At 47.1% G+C, this 14,312-nt stretch overlaps 1 protein-coding gene across 1 annotated transcript in view; it reads right to left on the bottom strand.

The window, feature by feature from the left end:
* Positions 1 to 599: 599 nt before the first annotated feature.
* Positions 600 to 14,312, bottom strand: part of LOC144114094 (uncharacterized) — a 36,588-nt gene continuing 22,875 nt past the window's right edge. The window contains exons 4-5 of the mRNA XM_077647585.1: positions 2,977 to 3,031; positions 600 to 703 (exon numbers count right to left, since the gene is read on the bottom strand). Coding sequence (XP_077503711.1) covers positions 648 to 703; positions 2,977 to 3,031 — 111 coding nt within the window. The 3' untranslated portion in view covers positions 600 to 647. The remainder of the gene's footprint in view (positions 704 to 2,976; positions 3,032 to 14,312) is intronic.

The following is a 14,312-nucleotide window of genomic DNA, read 5'->3' as shown; positions in this document are numbered from 1 at the left end:
GAGACATGCACTCTGACCGATCTTTCACTCTGGCGATTCTGCCCTGGCAAGGAGAACCCAGATGATCTACTTACAAGAGGCATCTCCGTAGACAAGCTGTTGCAATCTAGATCCACAATGGATAACGGATAAGGCAGGTTGGCCAGGCCAAATTTTAAAAGAAGCTGTACAGTGTGACATGCCCAATCAAGAATTGGCTACTGTAATACATACATTCGAAATCAAGATCCAGGATGAGCCTCTACTCGACATTAAGAGCTTCAGCTCTTTAATGAGGCTACCGTGAATAACAGCATAGATTTTTAGATACCTGCACAACTTAAAAAACGGGCCCAAAAAGACAGGGAAACGTTCATCTGAAGAAGTCGATGCTGAAGGGCATTTGAATGGCGTCAAGCAAAAGCGCCACTTTGCAGTGGAAGTTAACTGCCTGTTGGAACAGAAAGCTTTCCCTCCAGGATGCTTGATATGACAACTCAGACAGAGTTTCAACAACAAGGGCTTATTACAAGTCCTAGGAAGAGCACCAAGCATAAGCGAAATGTATGCAGCCAGTTGTCCTATTCTGCTTCTGAAGGATTCGTCGTTGAGTACACTTATCTGGCAAGCTCACGCGAAGGTTTTTCATGCTGGTGCTTGTGACACCCCTATGAAGGTCCATGAAAGATATTGGATTCCTTGAGGATGGCAGCCAGCGAAGAAACTGAAATATGGATGTTTTATTTGTTGCAAGACACAGTCTACACCATTTCACCAGGAAACACTGCTACTTGTAGACGTTACAAGACTGCAACCTATTTCCTCATCATTGGCATTGACCTTAATTTGCAGAATATCTTCTTTTCCGAAAAGAAGATCAGAAGAAAGTATACCTCCCCGTTTTTGACTGTACTGTTACAACGGCTGTACATTTCAAACCAGTTGATGACATGACGGCTGTCAATTTCCATCATGGCTTTTATAGATTTGTGCCCAGATGGGGACTGTGTTAGTCTACACTGACAATGCACGAACTTGCATGAAATCTTTCATGCAACTGAATATGGAGCATGGTTCAAGATCCTGACATTCTCTCCTTCTTCATGATTTGAATATACAATGGAAGTTTATTTGCTCAAATTCCCCGTGGTGGGTAGGGCTTTATGAAAGACTTGTGCTGTCAGTAAAGGGTGCTGGGAAGACAAGTGGTCAGCGAGAATGACCTCATTATCATTCTTGAAGAATTGGAGGCAATGTTCAACTCTCATCTCCTCACTTTTGTTTTCAGCAGTGTTGATGGACCCTGCCCTCTTCTTACCGAGTTTTCTGGCTGGACAACGGCTCACATCATTCCCTTTGTTTAGCATGTCAAACACTCCCTGCTCCCCATCAGACCAACTGAGGAACTTTTGGCAACTCAGAGAGAACCAACCAATTACAAGCCTTTTGGTCCCACTGGGTTAGAGAATACTTGATTAAGTTGAGAAACATTTCTGTGAACGACTCAGAACACCTCGATCTCATAAAATGGGGTTGTGTCATGCTAGTTAATAACAAATGCCTGAGGTATTCAGACATCAGCGCGAATACAGGTTCTACATCGTGGTCAAGACGGAAAAGTTAGATCGTGCTTGCTCTGACTCCCCTGCAGAACCACTGTGAAACGTCCCACACAACACTTATATCCTATGGAAATCCCTTAGCGCAACCTATCTGGCGGAGTTAGAATGGTGGAAATTCGTGTTGCCAACACCAGAAGTCTCCGTCACCATCATCACTACAAGTTTGCATGGTGCTGCACTTCTCCTCCAGCAGTGCTGATCTTCATCAGTCATTAAATGCGTTTGCTCTTTCCTGTCACAGCCATCTAGACTCATCTCTTTGCGATGCCCACGTACTAGCAAGGAGACCCTGATGTCCATCACAAGATCTTTGACAATACAAGAACTTAAAGGACTATAGACACCTAATTTCGGTGGCATTTTCATGCTCTACAATGATGTGGAAGACACTACTATGCATGAATTTCCATGTGGTATTCGCCTACGACCACTAAAATAAATTACAGTAGAATTTTTCTGTCATGCTCTTTTGGTTTCAAATAATGGCCTTACGTCAGTCTGGTTCTATGTCACGTGAGGCATGGAAAAATGTCGATATAATCGCTGATTCATCATTTTAATTCACTACAGTACTGAAGCCAGCCTTCCTCATCAGCCGCAATGACAATACATGTAGAAGAAGTGATTATATTGCAGTTTTTCATTCCTCTCATGGCCTATAAGCACACTTTGAAGATACAGTCATCAGTCGGCTGTTGAAAGCGAAACTGAAACAGAACGAGAAACAAATTCACTTATAAATTATTTAACGGTCATAGGAGAATATCACATGGTAATCCACGTATAATAATGCCTTACACATCATGACAAACAAGAAAACATGCATCCAAAAGCTAGGTGTCTAGGTATGCTTCTTTAAAATGTCAATTTCACAGGACGTTGCCTTGTTAACCTCCCTGCCTTTCCATTATTTGCTATCTCTTTCTTGGGTTCAGATGTTCAATGCTCAGCTAATGGCACATGAACATGGGTTTATCAGCAAGACAGATCTATCAAGGAACATGACCACATTTTTGGTTGTCTTGCCATAGCACTAGATTACTGCCAAGAAAACTAAAAATGCACCTTCAAAAGCAATTTTTCTTAAGCTAGATATGTGGCTGCACAGTGTCTGTTGCATGTATATTATATATGATGCAAATGAAGAAACCGGTTTCTTGCATTGTGCTCATGCAGCAAGCAAGTTTGCTTCCATTTTTTCACATGACAGTATCACTTTGTTTGACCATAAACTTTGCACAAAGAAGCACAAAGTGAAGTGATTTGTATGCAGTTGCATGAGAAGCAACACTGTCCTCCATGTATATCTGCAGTCTAAAACAAAGCAGCAACTCAAGTAATGTGATTCCAATCATGAGATAAATGCAGGTCTCACCACAGAGGCAATCAGAATTGTGTTGCACCAGACTACACCACAGCACCAGTGCCATCTGCGGAAAAAATGTTAGCACCAATACTTTAGTAAGACACAAGCAAGAAAGAAAATGAACAAGATGAGTGCTGATGCTGTCAGTTTAAAGTTTTAACATGTTTCCTTCAGAATGGAAACAATTTGCCCAGCACCAAGCTTTGTAAAATGCAGCAACCACCTCTCATTTATTAGATTTCATCAGTTGCTTAACCAGATGCCAGACTGTCTCTCGTAAGAAAAATTTGGTGCTAACACACCTATAATTATTTTCAGGGCTAATACTCCTGCAGGTGAAGAAATTAGAATTAATTGCACTGATTGTCTTCATGAACAGGCAGGAATGCTTCTTTTCATAGCTTTTATCCATGTCAGGGAAACTGAAACCATATGCTGGGAAGTGTAGTAGTTGAAAATTGAACAAAGGATGTATTGAAAGCATAAATACTGCAATGTCCTTTCAGTGCAGTAATCAGCATCACTGATTTTGTCAGCATCACTAAAAGTGTCATATTATTTATTTATTTATTTATTTTATTTATAAATACTGCGGTCTTGAACAACAAGACCATCGCAGGTGGGTACCTAATTTGTGTAACACCAAAGGACAAAAAAAAAAGGAAATACAGCAGACAAGGCATCACAGCAACGAAATTAGTACATCACACTGTACTGTATCGTTTCACAACCTCAGAATATATATACTGCAGTCATAGAGCCAAGCATATAATTAAGTAAATCTCAACAAATTACTCATCAACCGAACATTCAAAATTTCGTCACTTGTTGCAGCAGCGCCTCAAAATGGGACAAATTATTCTCTTCGACTATATGACCAGCAAGGTTGTTCCATTCGGTAATAGTTCTAGGAAAATAGGAATATTTGTAGCAGTTCGTTCTTGTGGATAAAGGTTTTACGGAAAGAGAATGTCTCAGGCGTGTTGCATAACCACTAGAGTAACTAACAATTTTCGAGATGTCAATGTTGTGTGACATTCCGTGTGTGCTACGAGGATCCACGTTCGACGGCGCGGCGTAGACGGAGACCCGTGACAGCGGCATCATCAATTACCCAGCCATGCTCTTTGAGTGACGACCAGAACAACCGGACCCGCCGCCGCCCCGGGGAAACAGGCTTTATCCTCCCCAATTTCCGGGCACATTCCAGGACAAGGGAGCTGTCAGCGGGCCAGAGCGCGCCGTACCACAGCCGACGCTATGCGCTACCGCGAAGACAACATTCTTTCCCTCCCCCCCCTTTGTCGTGGGCTATCGCCGGGAAGGCACCCACAGCTTCCCAGAAGGGCCGTGACGGACACCTGTCAGACAGACAGGCAGTACTCGCCAAGAATGTGGAAAGACAGGCGCTAGTGAATTAGCTCCGAAGAGAGAGCCTGTGTATACTCTCACTTGAGAGAGAGTGGTGGCGTTTTTTGTTGTTTATTTAGTTTGTATTGTTAACAGACTCTGGGGTCGAGGCTAAGCCCAACCCAAGGGGTGGTCCCCATCTCGCATGTTATTTTGGATTGGAGAATTGATGCTTTGGGCGGGCCACTGGAAATGACCGCCCTTAGTCCTTTGTTAATCAAGTGCTTAAAAGCGCATGTAAACGGATGCAGTTCAGTCTGAGCTGGGGCTCCATGCTTAGCATGTAATGTGATGCTACTTAGGCACTAACCTGCCCGGTCGATGAGTAAAGTAGTGCAAAGTTTGTTCTTTTGTAAATTCAGTTCTGCTTTTTCCAGTTTAACTCCCTGTATATGTATGTTGTAAAATTATGCTCTGCTGTCATCATCTACAAGCTCGCCTCCTGTTCATCTTCCAAGACGAACGACACTAGAGGAAGGGTTTGTGAACCATCCTCGAAGAAACGGACGACTATTGAAATTCTACTGCATACACGCTGAGGACGACATCGTTCGCCATAAGGGCCTTCAGTGCCGAAGCCCGACGGCGTGCAGCTTCTGCCAGCAACCGCTCGAGCCCAACTCCGGAGCCACTCCATCGCCCCCATGAAGTCGTCGGCACGTAAGCTCGGACGCCCCAGCCTCTGATGTATAATCTTAATCATGTGTAATTATTGAATATATCTGTTTGTTTAAACTGAGCCATACGGTGTCTCTTTGCCTCTCCGTCCCGTGTGGACCTGCGCATTATGGGGGTCATCACACTGGTGTCAGAAGTGGGGTCTCAAAAGCAAATGTCCTCTGAATGCTGTGACATTCATGACTTCAAAATTGTAATCAAAAGGGAATCACGGGACTGATTGTGGGACTTTTACCCCCATTTGAGAGGCTTGAGGCACTGGAGGGCTTGAAAAAAAAAAAAATGACTGTATCTGAGGGAGCTCCCACTCCACAGCCGTCGCTCGGAGCAAGCATGCTGGCATTAGGAAGCGTCATTCCGACGTTTACGGGAGATAAGACAGGGGTTCCAATCTACGATTTCTTTTCCATGCTAGAAGAGATTGGGAAAATGGGGGGATGGTCCGATGCTCAAATGCTGGGAATGGCGAGGTGTAAGATGGCAGGAGCTGCTCATGATTTTGCCTGGCGAGACGAAAAAGTAAAATCCACAAAATCATTTGCGGAATTTAAGAAGCTCGCGTTTGAGCATTTCGACACTGAACCACGTCACGTGCGGGTACAGAGGTTCCGTGACGCCGGACAGATGGTAGGGGAGGACGTGCGAACATTTGCGTCGCGGCTTCAGCGCCTAGCACGCGATACGTTAAGCAGGGAGGAGGAAGGAGACCAGCTAAGGAAGAAATACGCGGAGGATATACTTAAAGAGGAAATGACCGCTTTGTTCGTGGCTGGTCTGCAAGACCCCGTGCGCCGGTTCGTGCTCTCGTGCAAGCCGAGCAATTTCGACCAAGCTGTGGAGGCCGCATTGGATGAGGAACGAAATGAGGCGTTAACGACAGCCGCAGCGAGAGTACGCGTCATAGAGAGAGCGGTGCTCAACCCTGAGGTTGCTCTCTTGACAGAGCGGTTAGATCGCTTGGAACAGCTGCTAACTCAGCAGGTAGAACGCCAGGTTGAAGCGCGCGCTCAACAGCGCCCATTCGCTGGAAACCGGAGACCGCCACAAAGCTACAGGCGCGGTATGCGAGATTTTGAAGAAATCGTATGCTTCGCTTGCCAGGGTCGCGGACACATCGCCAGGTTCTGCCAAAACGTGCACCGTGGGGAGCCACAAAGAGAAGCAGGCGAGACACGCCCTAAGCAAGCCGACAGCGGGGCTCCAGATACCGAGACAAAAAACTAGTTAGTCCTCCCCAGCCTGAGGAGCGTGGGGAGGGAGCAGTAGATGATGAGGTGGTGGTAGTTTGTGTGGCCGACGAGGCATGCCCTGTTGTGCGTTGCAAGTTAAATGGTTGTTGTATGGAATTGTTGATAGATACGGGGTCAAAGGTGACATTGCTTAAGGAGAGCAGTTTTAACACGCTTCGAAGGAAGGGGGACCGCGAGGTGTTGGAAGCGTCAGGTGGTATGGCAACCAAATTTGTAGGCATAACGGGGGATCCTCTTGGCATAAGTGGACTCTACCGGTTACACTTCTCTCTCGGCGGAATTGCATTGGAGCACCCCTGCTACGTATGCCCGGACACGGTGTCTCTGCCAAACGGAGTGTCAGGTATATTAGGGCAGGATTTTTTGAGAAAAGGGAAGGTAGTAGTCTCATTCTCTGAGGAAGAGGTTAATGCGGGCGGCTCAAAGGTTCCGTTTTTGAACAGGAGAGGGGCTGAGATTCGCATTACCGATATTGACACCCGTCAAACAGTGGGATCAGTGGAGAAGGTATATTCGCGGGTTGCCGTCCGGCTGGTCGAGGAGGCGGTCGTCCTTCCTTGGTCGGAGCACATTTTGTACGCGTTTGTGCCTTCAGATGTAGAGAGCGGCGCCGTGGGAGTGCTTGAGCCGGTCGACTCTCTCAGCAATGGCCTGAAGGCAGCCGCGTGCCTCGTGACAGTTAATGACGCCCACAGAGTGCCCCTACGGGTGGTTAACTGTAGCCAGCAGCCACTGAGCCTTCCCAAGAACAAAACATTGGCTTTCTTCACCTCTGCGATAGAGCAACGTGAGCCCACCGATACGGTACTCGCAACTGTAGAGCATGCTAGTCCTTCGGCTGCTCCAAAGGTGTCGTTCGATCTTTCTCACGTAAAATCCAGGGAGAGGGAGGCTCTGGCTGGTTTGCTGAACGACTACTCGGAGGTATTCGCCGCGTCCAACCTGGATTTGGGCTGCTGTGGCGTTATAAAGCACAGGATAGAAACCGGCACTTCATCGCCCGTTTACCAGCGTGCGTACAGGATTCCTTACTCCCAACGTGAGGAGATGGAGTGGCAGGTGCAGGACCTGATTGATCGCGGCATTGTCGAACACTCAAAGTCACCCTGGAGAGCACCAGCACTATTGGTGGAAAAGCCAGATGGCTCGTATCGATTGGTAGTGGACTACCGCAAACTAAATGCCGTAACTCGCATCGATCCATACCCCATCCCCAATATACAGGAGACGCTTTCTCAGCTGGGCTCTGCCAGGTACTTCACGGTAGTGGACATGGCGGCGGGATTCTGGCAGATAGCAATGGATCCGGCAGATGCCGAGAAAACGGCATTCAACACGCCCTCAGGGCACTATGAATGGAAAAGAATGCCGATGGGTCTGGCCAACAGCCCTGCTGTCTGGCAGAGAACCGCTGATGTTATCCTGGCAGGTCTTCTGGGGAGGCTGTGCTTCGCGTATATGGATGACATTATCATATACAGTGACAGTTTTGAGAACCATTTGCGCGATATTGAGCAGGTTTTGGTGCGACTAAGAGGAGCGGGTCTCAAGCTGAAGCCCTCTAAGTGCCAATTCCTCAAAAACGAGGTGAAATACCTCGGGCACGTTGTTTCAGCTGACGGCGTTCGACCGGACCCTGAGAAACTAAGGTGTGTCTCGGATTTTCCATCCCCGACTAGCGTCCGCCAGCTCCGGCAGTTTCTCGGCCTGATCGGTTACTATCGAAGGCACATAGAGGAGTTCGCCAAGCTCGCTAAGCCGCTCACCGCCTTAACAGCCAAAAATGTCGCCTTTCGCTGGGACGAAAACGCGGAGAATGCTTTTGGGGCCCTGAAAAGGAAGCTAATGAGTGCACCGCTGCTGCGCCACCCGGATTTTAATTTGCCCTTCGTTATGGCCACAGATGCGTCAAAGTTCGCAGTGGGTGCCGTGCTATCTCAGGTTATCGAGGGCAAAGAACATCCCGTTGCTTTTGCTAGCCGACAGCTGAGCCCCACAGAGCAAAAGTACGGAGCTACGGAAAGGGAGTGCCTCGCCGTTGTCTGGGCAGTAAAGCACTTCAGATGCTACCTTTACGGCCGCAAATTCAAGCTAGTCACAGACTGCCATCCTCTGAAATGGGTGATGAGTGTCAGGGACCCTAGCTCGCGACTCGCTAGATGGAATCTACACCTGCAGGAATACTGCTTTGAAGTTGAGCACAAGTCAGGAAAGACACATCTGAATGCTGATGCACTCAGCCGCACAGCTGCCGTGGCAGCTATAGATGAGTTTGTCCCCGTAGTCGACCCCGCCGAATTACGCACAGAGCAGGGCAAAGATCCTGACCTGAAGCGAATAATCGAAAGCTTAGAGGGCGCACCGTCTCACCCCGAACAGCTAGGTTATTTCATTGACAAAGACGGCACCCTGTGTCGGCGCACGAGGCCAACCAGGAAAGGGAGACCAGAGAAAACCGCTCGGGAGAGAGTCGTCATACCTCGGTCGTGGACAGAAAGGGTTCTTCGCGCGTTTCACGATGCGCCATGCGCCGGTCATTTTGGCGTAGCGAAGACACGCAGGCGTGTGGAGCGTTTGTACTTTTGGAGTGGCATGCGACAGGATGTTAGAGACTACTGTGCGAAGTGTCATTCCTGTCTCGAAAGAAAAACACCCAAGGGACGAAGACCAGCTCCAATTCAGCCGTTCCCTGAGGTTTCGGCTCCCTTCGAGCGGACAGGTATGGACATAATGGGCCCATTGCCCACGACCACTTCCGGAAACAAGTACATTTTAGTATTTGTCGATCACCTTTCAAAATACGCGGAAGCGGTAGCACTCCCAGATCAGAAGGCAGACACGGTTGCAAGAGCATTTGTCGAACAGATCGTGCTCCGACATGGACCCCCGAGGCAACTCTTGACAGATCGGGGAACGAACTTCGTGTCGCAGCTAATGAGGAGAGTTTGCGAGCTGCTTAAGATCGCTAAGAAGCAGACAACACCGTACCATCCGGCTTGCAACGGCGCGGTGGAGCGACTGAACCAAACCGTGGCCGGGTTCCTGTCGCATTTTGTTTCGCGCGACCAGCGGGACTGGGACTTGTGGCTCCCGTATGCAATGTTTGCCTACAATTCCGCAGCACACGAGAGCACGGGCGAATCGCCATTCTTTCTTCTCTACGGCCGAGACCCGGACCAGCCTAGTGAAGTGCCAGAGGGCCCCCGTCGTGTCCCATACGCTTCACTGGACGACTATAAGGTTGAGCTAGAATCGCGCTTGCAAGTGGCGAGGGACATCGCAAAGGAGTCCTTAAAGAAAGCGGCGAAGCGCAGGAAGGAGGTGCACGATCGCAGTGCTAGAGACGCGCCGTTTGATGTGGGGGACAGCGTGTACATTGAAAACTGCCAAAGGCAGATTGGGCTAGCTCGTAAGTTCCAGACGAAGTGGAGAGGACCGTGCGAGGTTGTCGAGAAGCTTTCTCCGGTAAACTTCAGAGTCCGAGACGTGAACCGGCGTTTGATAAGGATACACGCAAATCGCCTCAAGTCGGCACCGGTTCAGTATTCACGAAATGAGGAAAGGGAAAGCGCGGATTTTGATGGGGACAGAAGTGAAGCGGAGCGCGCAGATAGTTCGCAAGAAACGCCCTCTCCTGCATTTGTTCGGCAGGCGCCCGAGGTGACGGCCGGAATGCCACCGGATTTACTTCATGCATTGCTAGAAGAAGAAGCGCGCGAGGTTGCCGCGCAGATAACGCCAGGAGAGGCTCCTGCCACGAGCCCTCGCGAGTCCCAAAGCAGACAAAGGGGCACAGACTTACTTAGTATGACTCATGAAGGCCGATATCCGCTGCGAAATCGGAAAGCTAAGTCGGACTAATGGCGTAAACAGAGCGGAGTTGTGAACTGGTTAGAATTGTGTAATGCCGCAGCTCATAACATTGCTATATGCGTATGTGTTATGTTATCGGAGTTAATAGTTAAACCTTTCTGTCATTAAGTAACACCTTCACAGGAGAGCATGCGGAGCGCATGCAGAACCTGCCCTACTTCCTTTCGTTATCTATATTTTTGTCTGTGCCGTGATCGTGCTAGAAGTGGGAGCTCCTTTGTAACTGTGGTAAATTTATTTCGTCCAGTTTGGACTAGAAAGGAGAGGCTTGGGTGCTGAGTTTCATGTTTATCCGTAAAAGAAGATCAGTGCTGCCCCTGGAGACGCCAGTATTGACAGCGGAGGCATATGGTGTTGTGCAGTGGTGTTGAGTGCAGCGAAAAGTGTTTTGTCGGACGCACTGTGCGAGGCGATTCAGAAAGACAAGGGGAGCTGCGTGGACTCAAATGTTCGGAGAACATTCTTCTGGAGGGTGAGCGAGTGTGACATTCCGTGTGTGCTACGAGGATCCACGTTCGACGGCGCGGCGTAGACGGAGACCCGTGACAGCGGCATCATCAATTACCCAGCCATGCTCTTTGAGTAACGACCAGAACAACCGGACCCGCCGCCGCCCCGGGGAAACAGGCTTTATCCTCCCCAATTTCCGGGCACATTCCAGGACAAGGGAGCTGTCAGCGGGCCAGAGCGCGCCGTACCACAGCCGACGCTATGCGCTACCGCGAAGACAACATTCTTTCCCTCCCCCCCCTTTGTCGTGGGCTATTGCCGGGAAGGCACCCACAGCTTCCCAGAAGGGCCGTGACGGACACCTGTCAGACAGACAGGCAGTACTCGCCAAGAATGTGGAAAGACAGGCGCTAGTGAATTAGCTCCGAAGAGAGAGCCTGTGTATACTCTCACTTGAGAGAGAGTGGTGGCGTTTTTTGTTGTTTATTTAGTTTGTATTGTTAACAGACTCTGGGGTCGAGGCTAAGCCCAACCCAAGGGGTGGTCCCCATCTCGCATGTTATTTTGGATTGGAGAATTGATGCTTTGGGCGGGCCAGGGAAATGACCGCCCTTAGTCCTTTGTTAATCAAGTGCTTAAAAGCGCATGTAAACGGATGCAGTTCAGTCTGAGCTGGGGCTCCATGCTTAGCATGTAATGTGATGCTACTTAGGCACTAACCTGCCCGGTCGATGAGTAAAGTAGTGCAAAGTTTGTTCTTTTGTAAATTCAGTTCTGCTTTTTCCAGTTTAACTCCCTGTATATGTATGTTGTAAAATTATGCTCTGCTGTCATCATCTACAAGCTCGCCTCCTGTTCATCTTCCAAGACGAACGACACTAGAGGAAGGGTTTGTGAACCATCCTCGAAGAAACGGACGACTATTGAAATTCTACTGCATACACGCTGAGGACGACATCGTTCGCCATAAGGGCCTTCAGTGCCGAAGCCCGACGGCGTGCAGCTTCTGCCAGCAACCGCTCGAGCCCAACTCCGGAGCCACTCCATCGCCCCCATGAAGTCGTCGGCACGTAAGCTCGGACGCCCCAGCCTCTGATGTATAATCTTAATCATGTGTAATTATTGAATATATCTGTTTGTTTAAACTGAGCCATACGGTGTCTCTTTGCCTCTCCGTCCCGTGTGGACCTGCGCATTATGGGGGTCATCACAGTTGTATTGCGCATGAATTAACTGGAAAAAGAATTTCAAACGACAGATACGGTTTCTATCAGTAACGGATGGTAAGCCACTCTTTTTAATAAGATTAGTGATAGAAGTGCGACCATAGGAATTATAAATAAATCTTACTGCTTTCTTTTGAATCCTTTCTAATTTGTTAATGTTAATCTTGGTATATGGGTCCCAGATCATTACGGCATATTCTAAGATTGGCCGCACAATAGTGTTATACGCAAGGAAACGTGTTTCAGGAGTAGCGAACCGTAGTGCACGCCTCAAGAAGAATATTTTGCGCAGAGCATTTGCCGAGATAGTATCAATATGTTTGTTCCAGGAAAGATTATTGGAAATCCATAGGCCGAGATATTTGTAGCATGTTACCTCTGAGAGTGCATTATCGGAAGTACCATACTGGTAGAGAAGAGGATTCCTTTTAAGCGTTATTCTCATATATACTGTTTTATCAAAATTTATCACCAATTGCCACCTATCACACCAGCGCATTACCTTCCGAAAGTCATTATTTAGCCTGATTTGATCTTCACTTGAGTTAATTTGTTCATAGAGGACACAATCATCGGCATATAACTTAACATTAACAGAGAGATCTTGGACGATATCATTAATATAAATAATAAACAAAAGCGGTCCAAGCACAGATCCTTGAGGAACTCCCGATTCAACTGGAATGCAATGTGAGAGGGCACCATTTAGTGTAACAAACTGGCGCCTGTTTGTCAGGTAGGCCTTAATCCAGGTTATTAGTTTATCATTTTTTATTACAGAACTCAATTTATATATTAGCTTGTTATGAGAAACCGTATCAAAGGCCTTGCGGAAATCTAAAAATATTACGTCAGTTTGTTTTCCTTCGTTTATGGCTTCTGCAAAATCATGAATTGTTTGTATTAGCTGTGTACATGTCGAATATCCTTTCCTGAAACCATGTTGAGCTTTCGATATTACGTTATGTTCTTCAAGAAAGGTAGATAAATGTTTATGAATAATGTGCTCAAGTATCTTACACGCTGTGGAAGTAAGTGAAATAGGGCGATAGTTTTGCACCTGTGTTTTGTCACCAGTTTTATGTAAAGGTTTAACTCTGGCAACTCGCCAGTCATCGGGTAGGGCGCCTTCCTCTATAGACCTTCTAAAAATGACACATAAATACTTGGAGCACCATTGCGCGTACTGCTTCAGAAAGGCATTTGGGATGTCGTCTGGGCCAAACGATTTCTTAACATCAAGATTTAGAAGTAAATTGAACACTTCATTTTCAGATATGGTAACATCAGGTATAGGGGGTAAAGACAGACTGAAAGATGGGAGATGACCATTGTCTGCAGTAAAAACAGTTTTAAAGTGGTTATTAAAGGCTACACAGGCTGCATTATCATCGCGAATACATTTTCCATCTATTACAAACATGTCGGCACTGCGGGAACTCGGGGTAATCGCCCTCCAGAATTTTTCAGGAGATTTTTTAATAAATGATGGGAGTTGGACACCAAAATATCTTTCTTTGTCAAGTAAAGTCTGATCATTTAATTGTTGTGACACCTCCTCAATAACACGGACTATGGAAGGGGTGGCTGATCTCGCTCGCTTTTTAAGACGTTTTAGTCGACGTTGCAAGTGCAGCGTCTCTCTGCTGATCCAAGGGTTGCGGCTACAAGACTGCTTAGATATCTTCGGCACGAAACACCGGATACATTCATGAACCATGTTCTTGAAGATGAGCCACAAGTCATTAATACTGCAAGGATTCGTTTGGAAATCGTCATAACGAAGGTCAAGAATGTCAATGATGGACTCATTATCTGCTCGTGAAAAATTTGGAAAGGAATGAAGAGCATCTTCATGCTTTAAAGAAACATCATTTAGAGACAATAAAACTGCCTTATGATCTGATATACCAGTAGCAACATCACAAGAGATGTTTTCCGTAATGTTGCCACTTAAAAAGAAGAGATCTAGGATGGACATCGAACCGTGCTGTATTCTTGTAGGCTCATTTACAGCTTGCAGCAGATCAAAGTTTAAGGCAAGGTCCAGCATTTCGTTTTCCATCAAATTACAGGACTGTGAAGAAAAAGTGCACCAATCAATATTCGGGAAATTGAAATCACCAGTCATAATTATTCTGTCTCCCGGTTTTACATGACACTGGATATACTCTTTTAAATGGTGCAAGACAGGGACAGGAGAGTTAGGGGGCCTGTAAATGGCGCCTAGTAAATACTTGATGTTATCAGCATAAACTTTGCAGAATATGCCCTCTACTCCGGTGACATCAGGTAATCTTATAAGTTGTAGAGATGCTTTGTATAGTATCGCAACTCCCCCACCTCTTCTGTCACGATCTTTTCTAAAGACCTGGTAGTTATTTGGAACAAATTCACTGTCATATATATCTTCACTTAACCACGTCTCAGTTAGCACTACTACATCAGGGTCATGCGT

This window comes from Amblyomma americanum, chromosome 1, assembly GCF_052857255.1.
Source record: "Amblyomma americanum isolate KBUSLIRL-KWMA chromosome 1, ASM5285725v1, whole genome shotgun sequence".
NCBI classification, from domain to species: Eukaryota; Metazoa; Arthropoda; class Arachnida; order Ixodida; family Ixodidae; genus Amblyomma; species Amblyomma americanum.
Note: the sequence above shows the minus strand (reverse complement) of the source record. Positions and strands in the feature narration are given on the sequence as shown.